We start from the raw sequence: 18,402 nt of genomic DNA on the forward strand, positions 1-18,402 counted from the left end.
TAATTTCCTGTATACCAGTGGAAACTATCCCTTCCTAATACAGGAAACTCTAAAATTACATGGCAGACCACATCTGAATCATTAGAAATGATGCAGTTACATCTGATGGGTTGAACAGAGACTGGCAAGAATTCTCTCAGAATAATAAAAAAATGGATTCCTTAGATGCCTTACAGGATCTGCAGGCATAATTTGAGCATCGTGAGCACAACGAGAAAGGGATTAATGAACTGTACATGCATTCTAGGATAAAATCTTGCAAGTATAATTTTGGAAAGGTTCAGACTGAACTCTCAAAACATTTATGAAATATGAAAATACTATGGATTTATTTGTATACAACAGTAACACTTTAATATTTAGTCAAGGAACCATGAAATCTAAAAACTTACTACTTACAGTAAGAACTCACCCATTACAACTCAGTACTTGACAGATTATCTGAGGGACATGGAAACACTTGCATGGTTATGACATGACCCTTCAGTGAGTGGAAGCAAACAAGGATATAGGGCTTGTGTGTTGGTCTCTGGCTATTTCTAGGGTATGATACTTCAGGGGTGTTGGGCCCACAACAAAAGCAGAAGGTGTTTGTTAGAATTCGACCTCATTAGTATCTGTCAGGGGCAGGAATCAGTTGAACTGATCCATTAATCACCCTGCAGCATTAGTAACACCTGCCTTCCTGCAGAATGCCTGCTCTTCAACTGGCATCATATGAGTCATACTTGGTTACAAACTTCTTTGTCATGAGTCACAAACACATTTAAGTACTGCTATAAGTGTGGTAAAGCATCTCATGTTAGAGCTAATGTTTAGCACAACCTCAATATTCTCACTAGTGACACCACGACAACAGAATAAAGGATAAATTTGGACTCACATTTTAAAATTTTGAATAGTTTTTTTTAATAGCTACAACTCACTAAAAGACTTATGCTGAATATTACCCATGCCTGCCTTTGTACATGTTAGACTTATTTGTATAAGCAATAAAGAACCTCAAAAAAATACAAAAGGGCATTACTGAATCATTTTAAAAAATACTTATTTCTAATTAAAATTTTGCAAAAAACTACTGTGATTTTTATAGCTGCAGATAATGAAAATTCTCAAGAATTATTCTGCAATTTGACAGTACTGAAGTGGAAGATTAAAAATAATAGTTTTTATTTAGATTGTGGAAGTGTCTTTGTTTTCTTAAGAAGCACAGTATGGGTAGTGTTAATTCTAAAAGCTTGACAATATCCTTTCATTAGGGGAGATACCACAAGTTTCCATGCACAGAGCTTGTACTCAAAGGGAGAAAGCAGAAAGAATTAAAAATCAGTTATTATTATAATTAAATTTATAGCCATACAGTGACAAAATACTTCAAGGCTCTCTCAACATAAAGGAGTAAAATGTCATAGTATCGATTTCTGTACTGCAGCACTTAAAACCCAACCAAAGCAAGAAACATACAACTTTTTTTTTTTTTTTTTTTTTTTTAATATAGAAAACTCTGTATCTTGGTTTGTGCTGTTGCCTGTAACATGGTTCATGTTGGTAAAATTGTGACTGACTCAGAGGCTGAGCACTGCTCTGATTAAAGCTGCAGCCTCAGGCTCTGCTTCAAATCATCAGGCCATGCTATACATGGCCAACAGGAAGCTGTTTCCCCAAAATGAACACTACTACCTTTTCTTTCACAGCAAGTAATTTGAATGTTTGTGATAGGCAAAGGAAAACTGGACATTACTCTGGGTAGCACAGAAGGGGAAAATCCAACTCTAAACTAGTTAGAATCTTTTTCAATAATCTGTAACTTTGGAAGTGTGTATTATCTTTATTCTATCCGACAGATTCCACCAATGAGTATGTATGCCCTTCAGCATGTTACGCAACATATTAACAGTCAAAACCCTCTCAACTAAGACAACTTTAGACTTCAGGTTTCTATTATTTCTTTCTGATAATTTTATTCCAGTAAATACCAAGCAAATTGAAATAAAAAAACCCTTCTTTGCTATTGGGAAAGCCACATGACCAGGAAACAATTTGTTTATGAACAAGGAAATATTTGTGTTACCTATTAAAAATAAGGTGTTTTAATATAAATAGCATTAGAAATGGCTAACAGACAACTTTGAGAGACTGTATCTGTGTGAAATTCTTCTTTTTTTTCATCTGGAAGTTTCCTTGTAAAGTATTTTCAGCTCTTTCTAGTAGTAGCATATGACACGTCATACAACCCCTCTATTCTCCAAGTACGAATTTCCCACTATAAAAGCTGCTCCTAGCCCTGAGAAATATAGTATTTCATTGTTTGCTACAAAAATGCCCTGCTTCCAGAACTGCAGAGTTACTATGCTTTTCCTACTTCTCTCTACTTTAACAATACCTATCCTAGCCCAAGACATGTCTTTTGTACAGTGAAGAAAACACCATTAACAGTGAAAACAAAAAGGTGATAAAATACTTCTATTCAGAAAAACTCCAGTGGTGAAACAGCAAAAAGGCATTTCCCATAGGAACTATTAGGAACTGGATTCTGAGGAGTTATTAATAATTTGTTTAATTTTCTGTTGTACATGAGAATGCTTTGGAATACTGTTACTATTCCTCACAAATAACGTCTTACAATTCTGCAAAGAAACCCTAAAAAGAGCCTCCTACCATAAATAAATTTTTTAAAAGTAACATAGCATAATGAAAGATTTACTTACTGAGGAACACCTGTTTTAGATAAATACATTTGAAAACACAGCAGGGTTTAATAGTCCCTTAAAAAGTTTAGCTATTTTAGATTTTTTCTGTTTGTAAATATGCTGTTTTTCCTACTCTCCAGGAAGGTAAATTGCTAATGAAAGGCTGTGGCAACGCAGTTGAAGCAAATGCTTCTGAAATAGCATTTTTTCAATTTACAAAATGTGAAAACGTCTTTCAATTAGTAAAAAAAATAGTCTAATATACAAACATTTTTTCAAAAATCAATTTGTGAAGGAATGTAGCGGAATTACTCAGACTCATACCCATTCACTCCTCAGATACTAGCAACTATCTCCTCTTGACACAAACCTTTCTATATTAACCCAGAGAAATGCATACATGGCCAGTCAGCCCAAGCAGAATAGTCATTCAGCTTTCCCCATATTTAAACTATCATAAATTACCATATGGACAGCATTAGAAAGAAATTGAAGCATACAAGGAATAAACTATAGTTTCTTTTTATATCAAAATGTACTCTTGAAAATGTGTTTGGCACAGTGCTAAATCATATAGTTAATACTAAATATTGCAGGATACAATAAAACCCTGGAGTTAACTGGTGTTTACACCCTTTAAGGGATAAAAATAAAAGGATACCAATTATTCAGAAGTCAGCCTATACAAACTGTATAAACAATATTTTATGTCGTTTTGAAAACCAATGCTATAGTAAATTTTACATAAAAAGACTGCAAAATAATATAAATGGATTTAAACAGATTTTTACAATAAGAAATTCAAATGGAAACAGACAAGTAACAAAGAGAAGTAAAAAAATTTATTGCAGTATTCGTTCCACCAGATTTGCTGGGGATCCCTTTTCTTGTATTATTTCAGGGTGACCTAATACATCAAAATCTACATTTACAAAAACTCCTCCTGCAGATAGGTCATAGATACTGCATGCTTTTTTTTTTTTTTTCTTTTTTTTTTTCTTCAACAGAATAAATTATATATCCAGGAGATTCTTCCATTTTACAGCCTGGAAAAACAATGCTTCCCTGGAAACTGGGCTAAGCTAAAGAAAGCCATCCGCTGCTAGGTTAAACTCCAAGAACACTTTATTAAGAACATTAACAGACTAATTTCCAACATTCACTTGTTTATTTTTTTAAACAGAAAGGTTTTTTTCAAGATATAAACAATTTTTTTTGTTAAACTATAATACAGTGGGAGTAAAAATGAACTGAGAAGTTTCTGCTGCACAACAGCGAAGAAAGCTCCCACAAAAATGTTTACCAAACATTTCCTTCTCTTTTCCCGCGTCCCAGGTTCCATTCTTACTCTTCATTTAACTGATTTTTTTTTTTTTTTTTGCCAGAAAGTTGATATTTCAAGTTTGTCTGTTATTTCATTTCCTGTAAATTTGGCTGCATGTACAAATTCATTAGCTGGAAGTTCCATCCTTGGCGGCATACAGCGATCGTAAAGTCTGCACAACTTTATTAGTCAGCTTATTAGCACTCGTTAGAGCAATTTTTTTGTAAATAATGTCTGACTCTTTAATAGTGTCTACCCAAGGCACCAGTTTGCGGCCATCACGGCGCTTAGCCTCAGTCCAGGAGCCACTGTAGGAGCCTGCCATCCACTGAACACTGAAGCCATTGCTGGTTTTCTGTACTACTCTTGCAATTTGTGGTCGGTCTTTGTACTTTGGACAGCAAATAGCGATGACATCCATGACATCAACACTTTCATTCATCTGTGCTGCCAACTCCGTAGAGTCTGAATTTCGTTTTGACCTTCTCAATGACTAAAACATTGGGGGGAAAAAAGACCAAGTGTTACACAAAAGAACTTTAGTGAAATTATTGCTTTTATTGCTTTTAATCCCTTGACGCCGGGAGTTGGGATTTCCCGGCACACATTCCATTGCCGGCAATGAGACGCACCGCGACCGCCAGCGCCAAGGGGTTAACATATCCTTGTAAAACCACATACTCTTAATTTGTACCCGTGTCTTTATCTCTTATTGATATATAAAATTATATATACACATGAATCATAAAGCTACATAAAAACTTGGCAACAATAAAAAGGATAACACACAGTACATTCCAAAGGAAAATTAATAACTTTTTATACGGGATAAATCTCATTTTCTAGGTTTTTTTTTTTTATTGTCTTTTCTGTTAAACTTTCTACAAAAGTCGTATAAACGGTTAAGTAGAGAATCTCTATCTACAAAATGCTTTCTTTCATGTGGATTACATTACTTGGTGTACATTTAATATAATAGACTGACATTTATAAGCACATAAAAATCATTTTACGTAATACGCTGCGAAATACGTTGACTCCTCCTCCGCCTCACCCCTGAAGTGCCTCCTCCTCTATCCTCCCCATCACTTTCATCGTCCTCTGTCTCAGCTGCATTGTTTTTAGGGCTGCCTCCTCCAAGCAGCGAGGTAATTGCTTTGTTCCGAGCATTTGTGCTAGCTGACACCTCTCCATCTTCTTCCTCTTCATCAGGATCCAGATGTTCCATAAGGAGCTTGAACTATTAAAAAACCATATTATTCCACATTGAAACATTAAAAATACATATGCGTGTCACACTAGATTAAACAAAGGAACAAATGGCAAGGTAAAGAAATGGGGTAAAACAAATGGCAGACAACTTTAAACTTAAACAGCTTATGTTTTGTTCTATGAACTTTTTAGGTAAAAATCTCTTTTTTTTACGTAAAAGCTTTCCTTCTGTTTTTCCAAAATAGCAAGTTTTCTCTAACTTATATTTAAATACAGGGGGATGGAAAGGAAGTAAATAGAACAGATCTAGTTTCTGTTCCTATGATGGCAACAGTCAGGGATATAGTGAACAAGCTGTATGGGTTATACAAGATGAATACTAGAAATTAGAAAATACTCCATAAAGATGAGTATCCTTTAGTTGAAATTGATTTTCATCATGTTTAAAATGACTATGTATCTTTGAAAAATAGTCCTGCTAAACATCCTGAAAGGAAGTGGTGACTTAAATGTATCATGTGAGATTATCAGGACCTTAACATTTTGAAATGTTCATCAAATGCAACATCACCTACATTCAAATTTATACTGTGCTACATAATACACTATAAATTTCAGGTTTTCTGCAAAGAAACTTTACTTACATCTAAGTACTGTTTTACTATACTCCTCTTCACTTCTTCAGTTATCTTGGAATTAGCCATATCACTCCGCAGAAAATCCAGAGTTTGTTTTGGATGAAAATGCACTCCTGTCTTCCTGTTTATCGCTTTATCATAAACTTTTGCAGATTCAGATGGAGAGTATTTCTGAATTTTACTGTTTAAAGAAAATAAAAGCAAAGAACTTTTAAGGAAAGACCAAAGTAATTTCAAGGAAATCTTTTAAAATCTTCACTGTAAGTAGTTATGTTTTAAGCATTCCATACACAACAGACAACCTGGTAAGAAATGAAGTAATTGCTTTTTCTAAGCCAGCCTTTCACTACATTCAACTTACCACATTTATGTTTCTTCTCTTATACAAATCTATCGCTTAAACAATTAGTTACAATCAACTTCTTCTAAAAAAAAAAGTATTCCAAACTTGATCCTTACAAAGAACTTTCTAAATAACAAGATGGCCTATGATCTAAATATTCTTACCTATCAGAGAATCCACAAAGGTTCTTTAAATGCTGTTTCAGCATCAAAAGTAATAATATGCCTTGGGAAACATTTGCAAATTCAATTAAAGGAGCTGAATTTTCTGGTAAACATTTCATCACAGCATTTATATCATTTTCTTCATCAGAATCTGAATCAGAGTCTGCTCGTTTCCGTAACCTCCGAGGCTTAGAAGCTTCCTCTTCACTTTCGCTCTCACTACCACTGTTACTGTCACTCTCAGTCTCCTCATCTGATGAAGGTTTTCTTTCCTTTTTTTTGTCTTTCACCATAGACTGCAAATAGAGATATTAACACACATTCCAAAATTAAAGTAAGTAGCATCATGTATGTTTCTAAAAAATGTTTCCTAAGTTACTACTGCCTTAAATTTGCAAGAATTCCCTGAACAATGTTATTATTTTATAACTTGATATTAAACATTAAAATTCTTTATGGCAAAGAGATGACGAAAAAATCATGCAAAGTTCACATGTTTTGTAATGTGGGTACACAGAAGGAACTGAAGCAACAAGTACCCCACTGGCACGTTATGCTTAGAAGACTGCTCAAGTTCATAAGAAGTTACAATAAAATGCAGTAGAAAGCCAAATACAATGAAGCAGGAATAAAATTCCATTTTTCTTTCACCCAGACATCATTTGTGCATCACACAGATTTTCATATGTACTTTGGTACAGTTAGTCCAAGATGCTTTTAATCCTTGTTTCTTAAAATTCTATGACAGTAATTACTCTGCTGATCAGAGAAACCTCAAGTGATCCTACACAATACTAATAATCATCAGTTCTACTGCCTTCAAAGCTACAGAAATTTATACATATATTATTACTGCACCTAGTACAATTTTTCATAACACAGATCTTAACATGTCCTAAGCAGGATCTCATCCTTTCTGTGCTGAGTGCTACTCACTGGTCCCCAGTACTCCCTCTTTCTAGCAGATCAGAAATTGACTTTGGTATGTGGACAAATCAAAGCAGTGTAATCTTCAGGCATGAGCTCTGGCTTGTACTTTCTAGTCAGGCTGGACATTCTAGCTATGGTTTTACTTCCTGACAGTTTGCGCCTTCTGCTGTTAAAGTTCTCCAGGAAACGAAGACACTGAAGTCTTCAAGTTGCAAAGGCCATTTTTTACAGGGTTGTATACTCCTATAGCAACAGATGCCATACCATAATTCAGGTTCTTAAATGCTACCTTAAGAAAAGACACACTGTAAGTTCTTTTCCTGTAATAAACAATTTGTTTAAAGTCTCTGAGATGACACACATGCAACTGCCATCAGCTACTTGACAACAAAATAAATGGCCAACTGGATTTTATTATTAAAATTATACAAACAACCACAATAAACTAGTATTTCCTAATGATTCTGGGCTCACGTGCTTCCAGATGCATGCAATTAATTACTATTGAGCCATACCAGCGAATGACAGCAAAATTCATCATTATTTTTTAATAATGTAAGCAGCAATGTATGGAAAGTTTTCAACTAGTGTCTACCAGATGGAGTACAGAACAGAAAGGGTTGCTTGTTCTTTACTCCTGGTTACAAAGTAATGCTACTGGTCAATATAATAATAACGGTACTGTATTCACTGAAAGATTAACCAAATTACAGAGAAGCTTATGTTACCACCAAAATAAATACACTAAAATATAAATGTGCATACCTCTTTAAATGACTGTAGTAAGTTGCTACCAGAAACTGACAGTGTAATGTCTATATGATGCATTATAAACAGTGGCTCTTCCTGTGTTTGATAAGGGAAACAGGCTAGATTGTCTGCTATGTACAAGAGCATATTCACCTCTGTTTTCTGCAAGTTAAGAAAAAAAAGGTACATAAAACCAAACATACAATATTTTAGATTTATAAATTTATCCTTTGTTCCTAACAATCTAGAAACATGATCACAAATTTTATTCTATGTATTGCCCCAAACCCACCTCTAAACAACATGTATATATGCAGAATTTAGTCATACCTGAAGATTTAACTAGATACAGAAAGGTACAGAATGATGCTAAAACAACAAATGCATTCTATATAGGCAACATTAGATGGGTAAATGCCTTATGTTATAAAGCAAAATAAAATACATTAGGGAGATAAAGTTATCTTTAATTAAGTCATAAAAATACATTGCAAAAGGAGAATTTAAGCTTGTATTTCTCTTTAAGTGAAGGAAATGTAATGCTTACTGCTGTATCATCAAAGAGGTTGAGTAAAGAAATTAGAAACGCTCGTCTGTGTTGACGGTTCCCTCGGATCATGGAGTATAGGTGTGAACACAATGCACTGGATGATTCATCATGTCTAAAACCTCTTACAGGATCTTTTGGGCAGGTATTAATTGCCTGTTGTACCTGGTAAGACATCTTCATACCAGCTACTGCTTTCATCTGAAATGGCAATGTATTTATTTTTATTTAAATTGTTGCTTTCAAAGTAGTAATACTTACTCTTTTAAGTAAGATGTTCACCTGAAATTTAATTTTCAAACATGCACTGAAGCAATACTACCTTTTGAGTTGGCAAATAGATTAAAACAGAACTTGTGGCAGCAACCAGAATATCCTGTGAACTGCTTTTGCTGTGAATTCTGTTAGAAACATGCAGCTAATCTGTTTACCCACTACAGCCAGGTATTCCAATTTTCAAGAAAACGGAAATGTTTTCATACATGAACAGAATATTTTACCATATGTGTATGCCTGATGTCATTTACAGTGAAACCAACAACTGAATTCATCTTAGGACAATAGGACTAACAAACAGAAAATGAAGGACTTTTTTGCTGTAATTACCAGCTGATTTTACTTACTTCAAAATTCTTGCTCTAGTTTCAGAACAAATTGAATCTCTAGTTAGGTTGCATATCCAACTTTCCTCATATCATCTATGCTGCTGTTCAGCAAAGTTATCTCTTCATCAAACACGGTCATTGCCAACACAGCAAATTTCACCTGCTAGCCTTTTGCCTAGTGGGTTAGGAATCTGAATGCCTTCAACAGTGCAATGCTCTAATTGCTCTGATACAAGATGTGAGAAGTCCCACAATGCAGTACACACACTGAACCTCGTCTGGGGCCTTCTGAAATAAGGACAGGGTGCTGATGCGGCTCTATTTCAGATCTTAAGAAGAGTTATTTGCACTATGCAACAGCTCCACAAGCCCTCACTTTAGCTGCTAGATTTTCCTTTCAGTAAAATCCCTCAGATCTTAACAGCTTCCTATGCTCCTTCTGCTTAGATTACAATTTATAAAGCCTTGATACTTTAACATACTAATACATATATACTAAAGGCTTCTACTTTTACAAGGTGTTCTCATGCCTAATCCATTGATACAGCAAAGTCATTGCTAAACAATACAAAACAACTGTCCTCACATCTTATCAAATAAATGCTCTTAGACACTATTCAGTGAGGAGAATATTACTGTGAATTATAAATCAAAGGAAATTTTGGACTGGAAGATACACTTCAAATTATTATACGCTTTCTATTTCTAAGAACAAAAATCTCCAAACTGAGAAAAGAGTCGAGATCATCGTTACAACTGCTTATGTTACTGTTTATTGTTTATACTCTTTATTCTGCACCTGAGGCATATTCAGGTGCTAAACTACTTGAGAACATACCAGTATTTTGCAAGATGTTAAATTAGAATTACTTACGTGAATGAACCCAGCATATTTTTTGTCTATTTCCACCAACTGCTGGTCAGCTTTATTTCGCATAGAGGGCTCTGGATCTGTGCCCATAGCAATTAAGTACGGCACACACTTGGAAAAAACAAACAAAAAAATTATTCAGAGTCACTGTACCTCCTCTTTCTCAGTCTTTGTTCTTCTACTATACTACTGTTCTTGTTATATTCTGACTACTGCAGAAACTAGAATAGGAAGCTCTATACAACTTGTCACCTGACTACTTTTTGCAAGCAAATAATACAAAATACAAGAGAGACCAGCATTATAAATTACAGAAGTTGTGAGAAGTTTCAGGTAGTATTTCCCTTGCTCTCAAAATCTAAAGTCAATTTTGAGTACAAAAAACCCCAAACCACCACTTCTGACTGAACATACATAATGGATGCAGTATAAAAAAAAGTTACAAAACCACTATGTAAGCAAAGAATAATGGAGATGATGACTGAAGTTCTGACATTGACTGTGGAATTTCATAGTGTCTGGACAACGAGAGGACTGAAGTGGAGGCATGACGACACATATTCCAGGATAAAGAATCAAATTAAGAAAACAACCTGGCATATATCAGAAACTCATAACAGAAATATGCTCCACTGTACATTTGTAAGTGCTCTTTAGGCACTGGCTGGGCTTTTACATCTTGATTCAAAACCAGAAAATACAGTATTTGGAATCTCACTTGTTGGCTCAACAACATAGAACACAAAAATTTGCTTTCTGTAAAGCCCTCTCGCTACAATAAGAAATTACTGTAACACATGTAGCAAACGTGAAACTCTCTGAAAACTTGAATAACCAAACCTTCCAACAAAAAGCCTGCCATACCTGAACAGGATGGATGAGACCCTGGTTTAACGTCAGTGCAATGACATTTAGGGCGAAGTGACGTACGCTAGACTGAGTATGAAAGAAAGCCTCAAGGACCTGCTTGAGATATAGCTGCATGATGGAACTACTCATCCCTGAGGAAATATCACCCATTTCTTTCAGGTCTTCCTGTTTTGCTACTTTTTTCCCTGTAAAAAGGACAAAAGCATACTCACCACAGCATAATAATTTACTTTTCCATTACTTGATTCATGCTGGTATTTAAGCTTTGTAATACATAGACATTTCAGTAGTCTTAGATGGCTTTCTAATCTCATGAAACACAGAACAGTCTGATAGTAAGTATACATAAAAAAACTAGAGAGACATGACTTTAACTAAAGTCTTGCTCCTTAATAAAGGTTTTTAATTTTAAAAAATTTCTTCCATTTTATTTATTATTGTCTATCTGCAAATTAACCTTAGAGGAGACTGATTAGAGGTATTACTATGATCATTACAGCAATTATGCATTCTGGATTGCTTTCAGGATTTATACAACTTTAAAGTAAATAACATACGTATTATATGTGCATACCTATGCACATAATGAATTTTTGAAAATAATTTTATAAAACTTTGGGTACAAAATTACTCATCTGATAGCAATCTTAAAGTGACTCAGTTCACATACATAGTAACTGTATGAAGAAAGATAGGTTTTGTATGCCTCATAAGCACAGAAGAACTCAACACTTACAGTCTCTGTCTGCCTGTTGCATACGTGTATCCTCCTCCTGCAAGTAGGTCTGGAGGTTTTTTAACACCTGGATTTTTAAGTTTACTGAACAGTTCTTATCTGAAAGAATACTGTTGTACAGAGTCTTCACTTCCTGTTCAAACATTAAACTTGGATGTTGTATAAATGCAAATCCTAAGGATGGGAAAAAAGAGAAAATATTCCATATTATTATCTTCTAAAAATATTGTTTCTCCTTTTTCAGTCTTTCTTCAAAACAGAGGTATGGAATTCATGTCCTCCCAACAGCATAGCTTCTTCTAGAGCAAACAGTACTGCTTTTCCATATGGACAACATTCACAGATTTTAAGAGTTCTGTTAGCCATGACAGTTCTATTATCCATGACTGTTTGATACAGCAGCTGCACTAAGAAAAGTTATACAGGTCTGAAAGCATGTCCAGTGTAGTTGCTTGCATCTGAATGACCACGAGCTCTCACAAGGACAAGGGAGGGACACTACTAAAAATTACCTGTTGTTTTTCTAATATATTTGGAGAAAAACATTATGTGGAAACTGTGAAGATTTATTCATATACAGGCAGAACAAATGTGGAAAAATTGATAAATATCACAAGTACTTAAAAATAAAATCTTGAAAGAAAAAGAAAAACACAACAATGAATACATTAAAAATTTCTGTATCTTGCTGTCAATATTCACATGACTACTATAATGGTCTTTTCTTGAAAATTATCTGAAGTGTTCCCAAGACCACATCTATTGAAAGATACACACTATAGAACTGTTTTTAGCTGGAGCCTTACCCTTGTCAAGGAACTGGTTCCTCTGACTCTGCGTTTCATAAAACTTTTCTAAGTTAATGTCAGTATATAGCATTTTAGATCATGTATGTAGATTCTGAAGTGCTGCTGACAAACTCTTTAAGAGTATCATGAAACAGTAATGGCAACATACCACCCCAATTTAAATTATATTTAACTACTTTTTTAATTATTATTAAGATTGTTAAAGAAAAGCAAACATTACATATATTTTTTATGACACAGGAAACTAAGATTCTGAATGGACACTCAGAAAACATATGAACATAGAAGAAGAATGGTAGGAAAAATGAAAGCAAATAAATTATGCAAAAGCAATGTATAAATATAGCTGAAACAAAGGGAAGACTGAGTCAAGTTTTTAAAACTGGTTTCACACACATGGAAAAGAGTGCAGGTGAAGGCCAGGGTAAGATCTCAATGTGTTTAAGATCTCATTTCAGCCTCAAAACAAGAAGCAGAAAGAAGCAGGTGAGGTGGACAGGAAAGAGGAGAAGAAGGAATGATGACTGTCTTTGAAGTATGCGGCGTAACTGTGCACTCTGTACAGATGTATGTTGCTGTTTATGACTTGACCACCTCTGAGTAAGTCCAACCCATTTCTTAAGGCAAATTTTAAAAATTAAAATCATGTTTGTTAGATATTTACAGGTATAGCTAAATTTACTAACAAAATCCTATATCCTCAACCTGCCTTGCAAGTACACAGCTGCAGGAGAAGCATAACCATAATCCTTAATTTATGGCTAAGCTTAATTCAACAATGGCCAGTGACACATCCCAAAGCAAAGGCTGAAACCACTGAATGTCCTTACTGAAATGACAGACTAATAATCGCTAATAGGAAAGTACACACCCTTCACATGATGCCTTTCCTATGTATAAATGTTGAATTAGTTAGTCCTTTCCACCTTACTGCTGCACACATTGAATGGCTGTGACAACTTCGCTCAATTATCAGCCTGAAATGCGGAACTTTGCACTACCACATCTCCATACATGCCATAGTTACCCTCCAGACAGAAACAGTATGTAGATGAGATCAATATATCACTGAAAACAGTTGTCCAAGGTTTAATTAAAATAAAGACTGATATGCTTACAGGCAGAGAAAAAAAAAATCTTAAAGATACCTACTGACAGCCACCCTCATTTTCCCCCTTTGCCCAAACTGATCGAAGTTCAGTATATAATTTGGAGACATTTTTAGCGAGTGCAACATCCTCACACCCATGAGAAAAGCAACCATGTCATATGGTACATCCCATGTGCAATATTCTGCAGTGGATAATTAAATTGGACTGGACTATAGTAAGTGTTGTGCACCTTGATATAATGCCTAGAAAAACTCCAACTAGTCCAGAAAGCATTACTCCTGCAACAGAGACAACTCTAAAGCCATTAATCCCACTCAACTGTCTGAAATGGTTTACCATAGAATATGAAATCAATACTCAGTCTTGGTCCTTGTCCTTTGAACCCTCCTAGTCTGAATTCAAGCGGCCACCTAAACAGCAACATAAAGCAGCAAATTCTTGTCCAGTTAAACCAGAAAATCCAAACTCACATGCCTAGAGCACAACTTTCTTTAGACTAAGCCATAACCATGAACTAAACTCTTCCAGAATCCAAGGCCTATCTGCCCAAACAAGATTCTCTCACATGTAGTTTTTGTCCTTATGAGAAAATGAATATGATACAAAACACTCACTGGTCAAACGAGGTGATTCTCCTCTACTCCACTTTTGTGAGGCCCTACCTGCAGTACTGTGTCCAGCTCTGGGGCCCCCAACCCAAGAGGGATATGGACCTGCTGGAGCAAGGCCGGAGCACCTCTCCTATAAAGACAGTCTGAAAGAGCTGGGGTTGTTCACCCTTGACAAAAAAAGACTCTGGGAAGACCTTAGAGGAGCCTTCCAGTACCTAACAGGGGCCTATAAGAAATCTGGAGACAGGCTTTTTACAAGGGCTTGTACGGACAGGACAAGGGCGGAAAAAACTGACAGAAGGTAGACTTATCTTACATATTAGGATGAAGTTCTTCACTGTGAGGGTGGTGAGGCACTGGCACAGGCTGCCCAGAGAAGTTGTGGATGCCCCATCCCTGGCAGTGTTCAAGGCCAGGTTGTATGGAGCTTTGAGCAACCTGGTCTAGTGGAAGGTGACCCCGCCTGTGGTACTCCCGCTGGAACTAGATGATCTTTAAGGTCCTTTCCACCTCAAATCATTGTATGAATGGCAGTTAATGTACTACTGAAAGTCACTGAAATACCATACTAATGCCTTCAGATATAGAATCTATTTAAAAAGTTAAATAGAGTTAAAATGCTGAAACAAACTGTAATACCTAGACTATGACAACCTCACAATGCCTCATCAAGTCTCACAGAACACACCCAGTTGGTATAAACTACCAGAGTTCCCTTGACTCCTGAAGAGTATCTGCTCCTACATTTGAAATAGTCAGTTTTTCCAGCACATTTTCTAGGTCTTCTCTAACCATACCTTATGGACTGAAAAAGAAGATTGAGTTACAATGTATTTGCATATGGAGAAAAAAAAACTTGCAGAAGTATGCAACTGGCAACTCTTTGACAACTTTTCTATAGCTGGTTCTCAAATAAAATACGCAGTAAACTTAGACTTTAAACAAACTCCCTTGGCACTACACAAATTCATGTGTTCCTACTGATACACATGGATTTTTACTAAAGCAGAATAATCAAAACTGTAATATATCTTACCAAGGCCAATAATAGCTTTTGTCTGTACTTCTTCATCTGAATGCTTTGTAAAATACATCAGCAGTTCCAGTACTTTATCCTTAATGTTAACCTGAGCAAAATAAAACAAAAATAAGAGCTATTTGAAGATAAAACAGAAAACAGATTTTTTTAATCTCTTATAAAAACACAAGTATCAAAAAGAAAAGCAGAAACACCGTCTTACTGCATGGCCTTTGCAAACCCATGTAGTTAAAAATCAAAAAGCTGTTTTGTATCCATTATGAAAAATTAAAATCACTAGATACAATGTGCTTTCACATTAAAGTGGAACATTCAATATATCCAAGACATGGAAAGTAAATACAAGTTATTTTACCTTACTGTTGCCCTTAAAATCTTCATGATCAAAATCAAAATGCCGACACAGAGCACCAACAGTGAAAAGTGATCTAAGGAGTGCGGGTTTATTAGCAGTAAGTATTGTACTGTTTGGGTCTTCTTGGTGTTGACTTTTCAATTTCGAAAGTGCACCTACAGTAAGATAGAAGTTTTGATCAGAGTTTAGTCATAGTGTATCACTATGATAAGACTTTCAGCCAAAACTGAAAAGTGAGAATTACGTGCTGTGATTTTACTTACCATAGTATCTATTAAAACAGGCCCATACAAATTTATAGTTTTGGGTGACCTTGTTCACAACAGCTCCAAGACAGCTCACACAATGTTGAACAACCTAGGAACAAGAAAGAATAAATGAAAAGATTTTTGTGAAGTTATATAGGGAAAAGCTATGCTGAACTAAATCCAATGATCCAATAGATGTAATGTCCATCTCCTAGATTGCTTTGAAAACCTGCTCAAACTCATCAAAATATAGCAATGCATACAATCAAGTACACTAATTTTTCATGGCTCAAAAGTAATCTTCATAATGAAGACAGACTTTTTAAAAATAAAAAGCACATAATTTACAACATGAACTGGAATCTATGGAATAGTAGCAATTAAAAGCTTACTGTCATGCCGTATTTGATGATGAGTTTCATGAGGTCTTCCTCAATAGTGGCAAGAAAGGTCTCACTTGGGTGCTCCATTAGCGGCACTACAAGCTCTAAGATCTTTGCAACATTGCAGATCACCATGAAATCATTCTGGGTCTGAAACAACAGTATTTATAGTGTTCAACATTTCTGGTAATTTACCTTAAGCTAAGTATTATTATTATGCACTGAGAGTTAAAAACTCCCAAGTCATGTAAGATATTTAGGAAAGAACTAAAATAATATTTATATAGTTTACACCTGCTATTAAATTTCGTATTATTGTGAAAGCTAGTTCTGTTTTCTACAGAACTTTTGGGGAAAAAAAAAGTATGAGCAGAACTTCATCTCTCATTAATGCTGTAATGGAACTGAAAACTTTAGGTCCTGATTCTTTTTAAGTACTAAAATAAATCCTTTTTGAGTCCTAAAATAAATCCTTTTCCTTACACATGCACACTACATTAACGCACAACACGTGGAAGCGAGCGTCAGCAATAAAATGAAGCTGTGTTATGACTCAATGTGCCTTAAGCAAAATAGATAATAATGCGCACAGATGTAGGAAATACAATTAAAATTACTGGTTTGCATTATCATGACTCTGTATGTATTGTACGTGAGGAATCTATGGAAAAATATTTATCTGTCAAAGGCACATTCTGCTAGAAACCGACTTTTTTGAAAAATCTAGCCCACTGGTCAGGACAGGATAATTCCCAAATTCTACTATCAAGCTATTTAACATATTCAAGGTGCCAGTGGCAATTTTACAACTGATCTCAACCTGTACAAGTACAAAACCACTGTAGACCCCTAAAAGGGTTGCAGCAAGTAAATCATCAGAAACCCTTTCCTACGCTATTTGATCAAAATTAGCTCTGAAAGTCTGTAGTAAGTCTGTCTAGAGAAAGCTCCAGGGATGAATGAGGAAAATGGCAGGCTATACCTACAATCTAAGCAGGTAACAATTATTCTCAAGCCTGCCCTGGGCTGCATGATTCTGCCCTGCTCCTTCTGCTAGATGAGGGGTTCATCAGAACCTTCACTGAGCCAACTATGCTAATCAGTAAGGCAGAAAGTGCTGCAATGTTTCAGAGGCCATTTTACTGCAGGGGACAGGGTTCAGCATTTTAGTTTTCTATCATTTTTGTAAGCTAAACTGTTTTACAGGCGAACACAAAAACATTAGAGCTAGAGAACTGATACAGGAAGTATGGAAGAGGACAGAGCAGGACATCTTCCTTCCAATATATTTGCTCTATGTTAGATCACTCTGTCTTACGGAACTGTACCTTTAGTCTTAACACTTGCATGTTAAATATTAATTACTTCTAAGATTGTGACTAGAAACCAAAACAATTTAAAGAAATTATTTTGTAACAGGTGAAAATCTGGGTCTTAAGTCCTCAAGGGAAAGAGGCAGCACAGGTTTCAGTTTCATTTGGCTGTAAAATGTAGAGGTAGAGGGTGAGGAACAGCTTAAAAGCTACAGAGATCATCAAAATTACCGAGTATCTTCTGAAGCTAAGGTGCCCGTAAGATCAAAACACAATTTTAACTTTTCTTTTCCTACTTTCAATTGCATCAAGTATATAAGACAGCCATGCTTAATTATCTGGGGGAAAAAAAGACTGATTTTCTCTACTTACACTACATTTAGTGGTCAGGTATGGCTGCATGGTCATGGCATGTTTGACCATTAGCTGGGGCCTGATTTTGCTGAATAAGAACAAAGTGGTTATGCAAGCAACCAAGCGACCAGAATTCACACCTTTGTTGTCAGAATCTGCAAAAGATTAGAAAATACAAAAAAGATATTAAGTCAAAGTATATTTTAGCAATGAAAAATATACACCCTAAGCATAATTTGAATTAACTCTTTCATTACATTTCTTTCAAGATCAATACAGAATATTCCTATTAGATTAGAGAACAAAATATTTCAACGCTTTTATGAGATTGCAAAGTATGTTAAGAAAGAACCAAAAGTTCTTCAAAGATATCACTAGTTTTTAAACTCCTGTGCACAGAACACTGGTCCACACAATAGTTCCTATTACAACTGTGAAATATACTAATGGAAATAAAAGTTAACATATTTTGTTTTGGTTTTAGTGATCTAATAGCTT

At 35.3% G+C, this 18,402-nt stretch overlaps 1 protein-coding gene across 4 annotated transcripts in view; it reads right to left on the reverse strand.

Annotated features, from left to right (window-relative positions):
* Positions 1-1,935: 1,935 nt before the first annotated feature.
* The window catches only part of NIPBL (NIPBL cohesin loading factor), a 159,418-nt gene continuing 142,951 nt past the window's right edge, over positions 1,936-18,402 (reverse strand). For 3 of the 4 annotated variants that reach the window (XM_065661218.1, XM_065661216.1, XM_065661217.1), the window contains 14 exons: positions 17,923-18,059; positions 16,247-16,387; positions 15,870-15,963; positions 15,607-15,761; positions 15,249-15,339; positions 11,681-11,854; positions 10,939-11,129; positions 10,078-10,185; positions 8,599-8,799; positions 8,067-8,213; positions 6,372-6,667; positions 5,871-6,045; positions 5,069-5,254; positions 1,936-4,507 (listed from right to left, as the gene is read on the reverse strand). In XM_065661218.1, coding sequence (XP_065517290.1) covers positions 4,142-4,507; positions 5,069-5,254; positions 5,871-6,045; positions 6,372-6,667; positions 8,067-8,213; positions 8,599-8,799; positions 10,078-10,185; positions 10,939-11,129; positions 11,681-11,854; positions 15,249-15,339; positions 15,607-15,761; positions 15,870-15,963; positions 16,247-16,387; positions 17,923-18,059 — 2,462 coding nt within the window. In that variant the 3' untranslated portion in view covers positions 1,936-4,141. Of the gene's footprint in view, positions 4,508-5,027; positions 5,255-5,870; positions 6,046-6,371; positions 6,668-8,066; positions 8,214-8,598; positions 8,800-10,077; positions 10,186-10,938; positions 11,130-11,680; positions 11,855-15,248; positions 15,340-15,606; positions 15,762-15,869; positions 15,964-16,246; positions 16,388-17,922; positions 18,060-18,402 lie in introns of all 4 variants that reach the window. The other variant, XM_065661215.1, reaches the window with a different exon arrangement.

Source organism: Lathamus discolor, chromosome Z (genome assembly GCF_037157495.1).
Source record: "Lathamus discolor isolate bLatDis1 chromosome Z, bLatDis1.hap1, whole genome shotgun sequence".
Taxonomy (NCBI): Eukaryota; Metazoa; Chordata; class Aves; order Psittaciformes; family Psittacidae; genus Lathamus; species Lathamus discolor.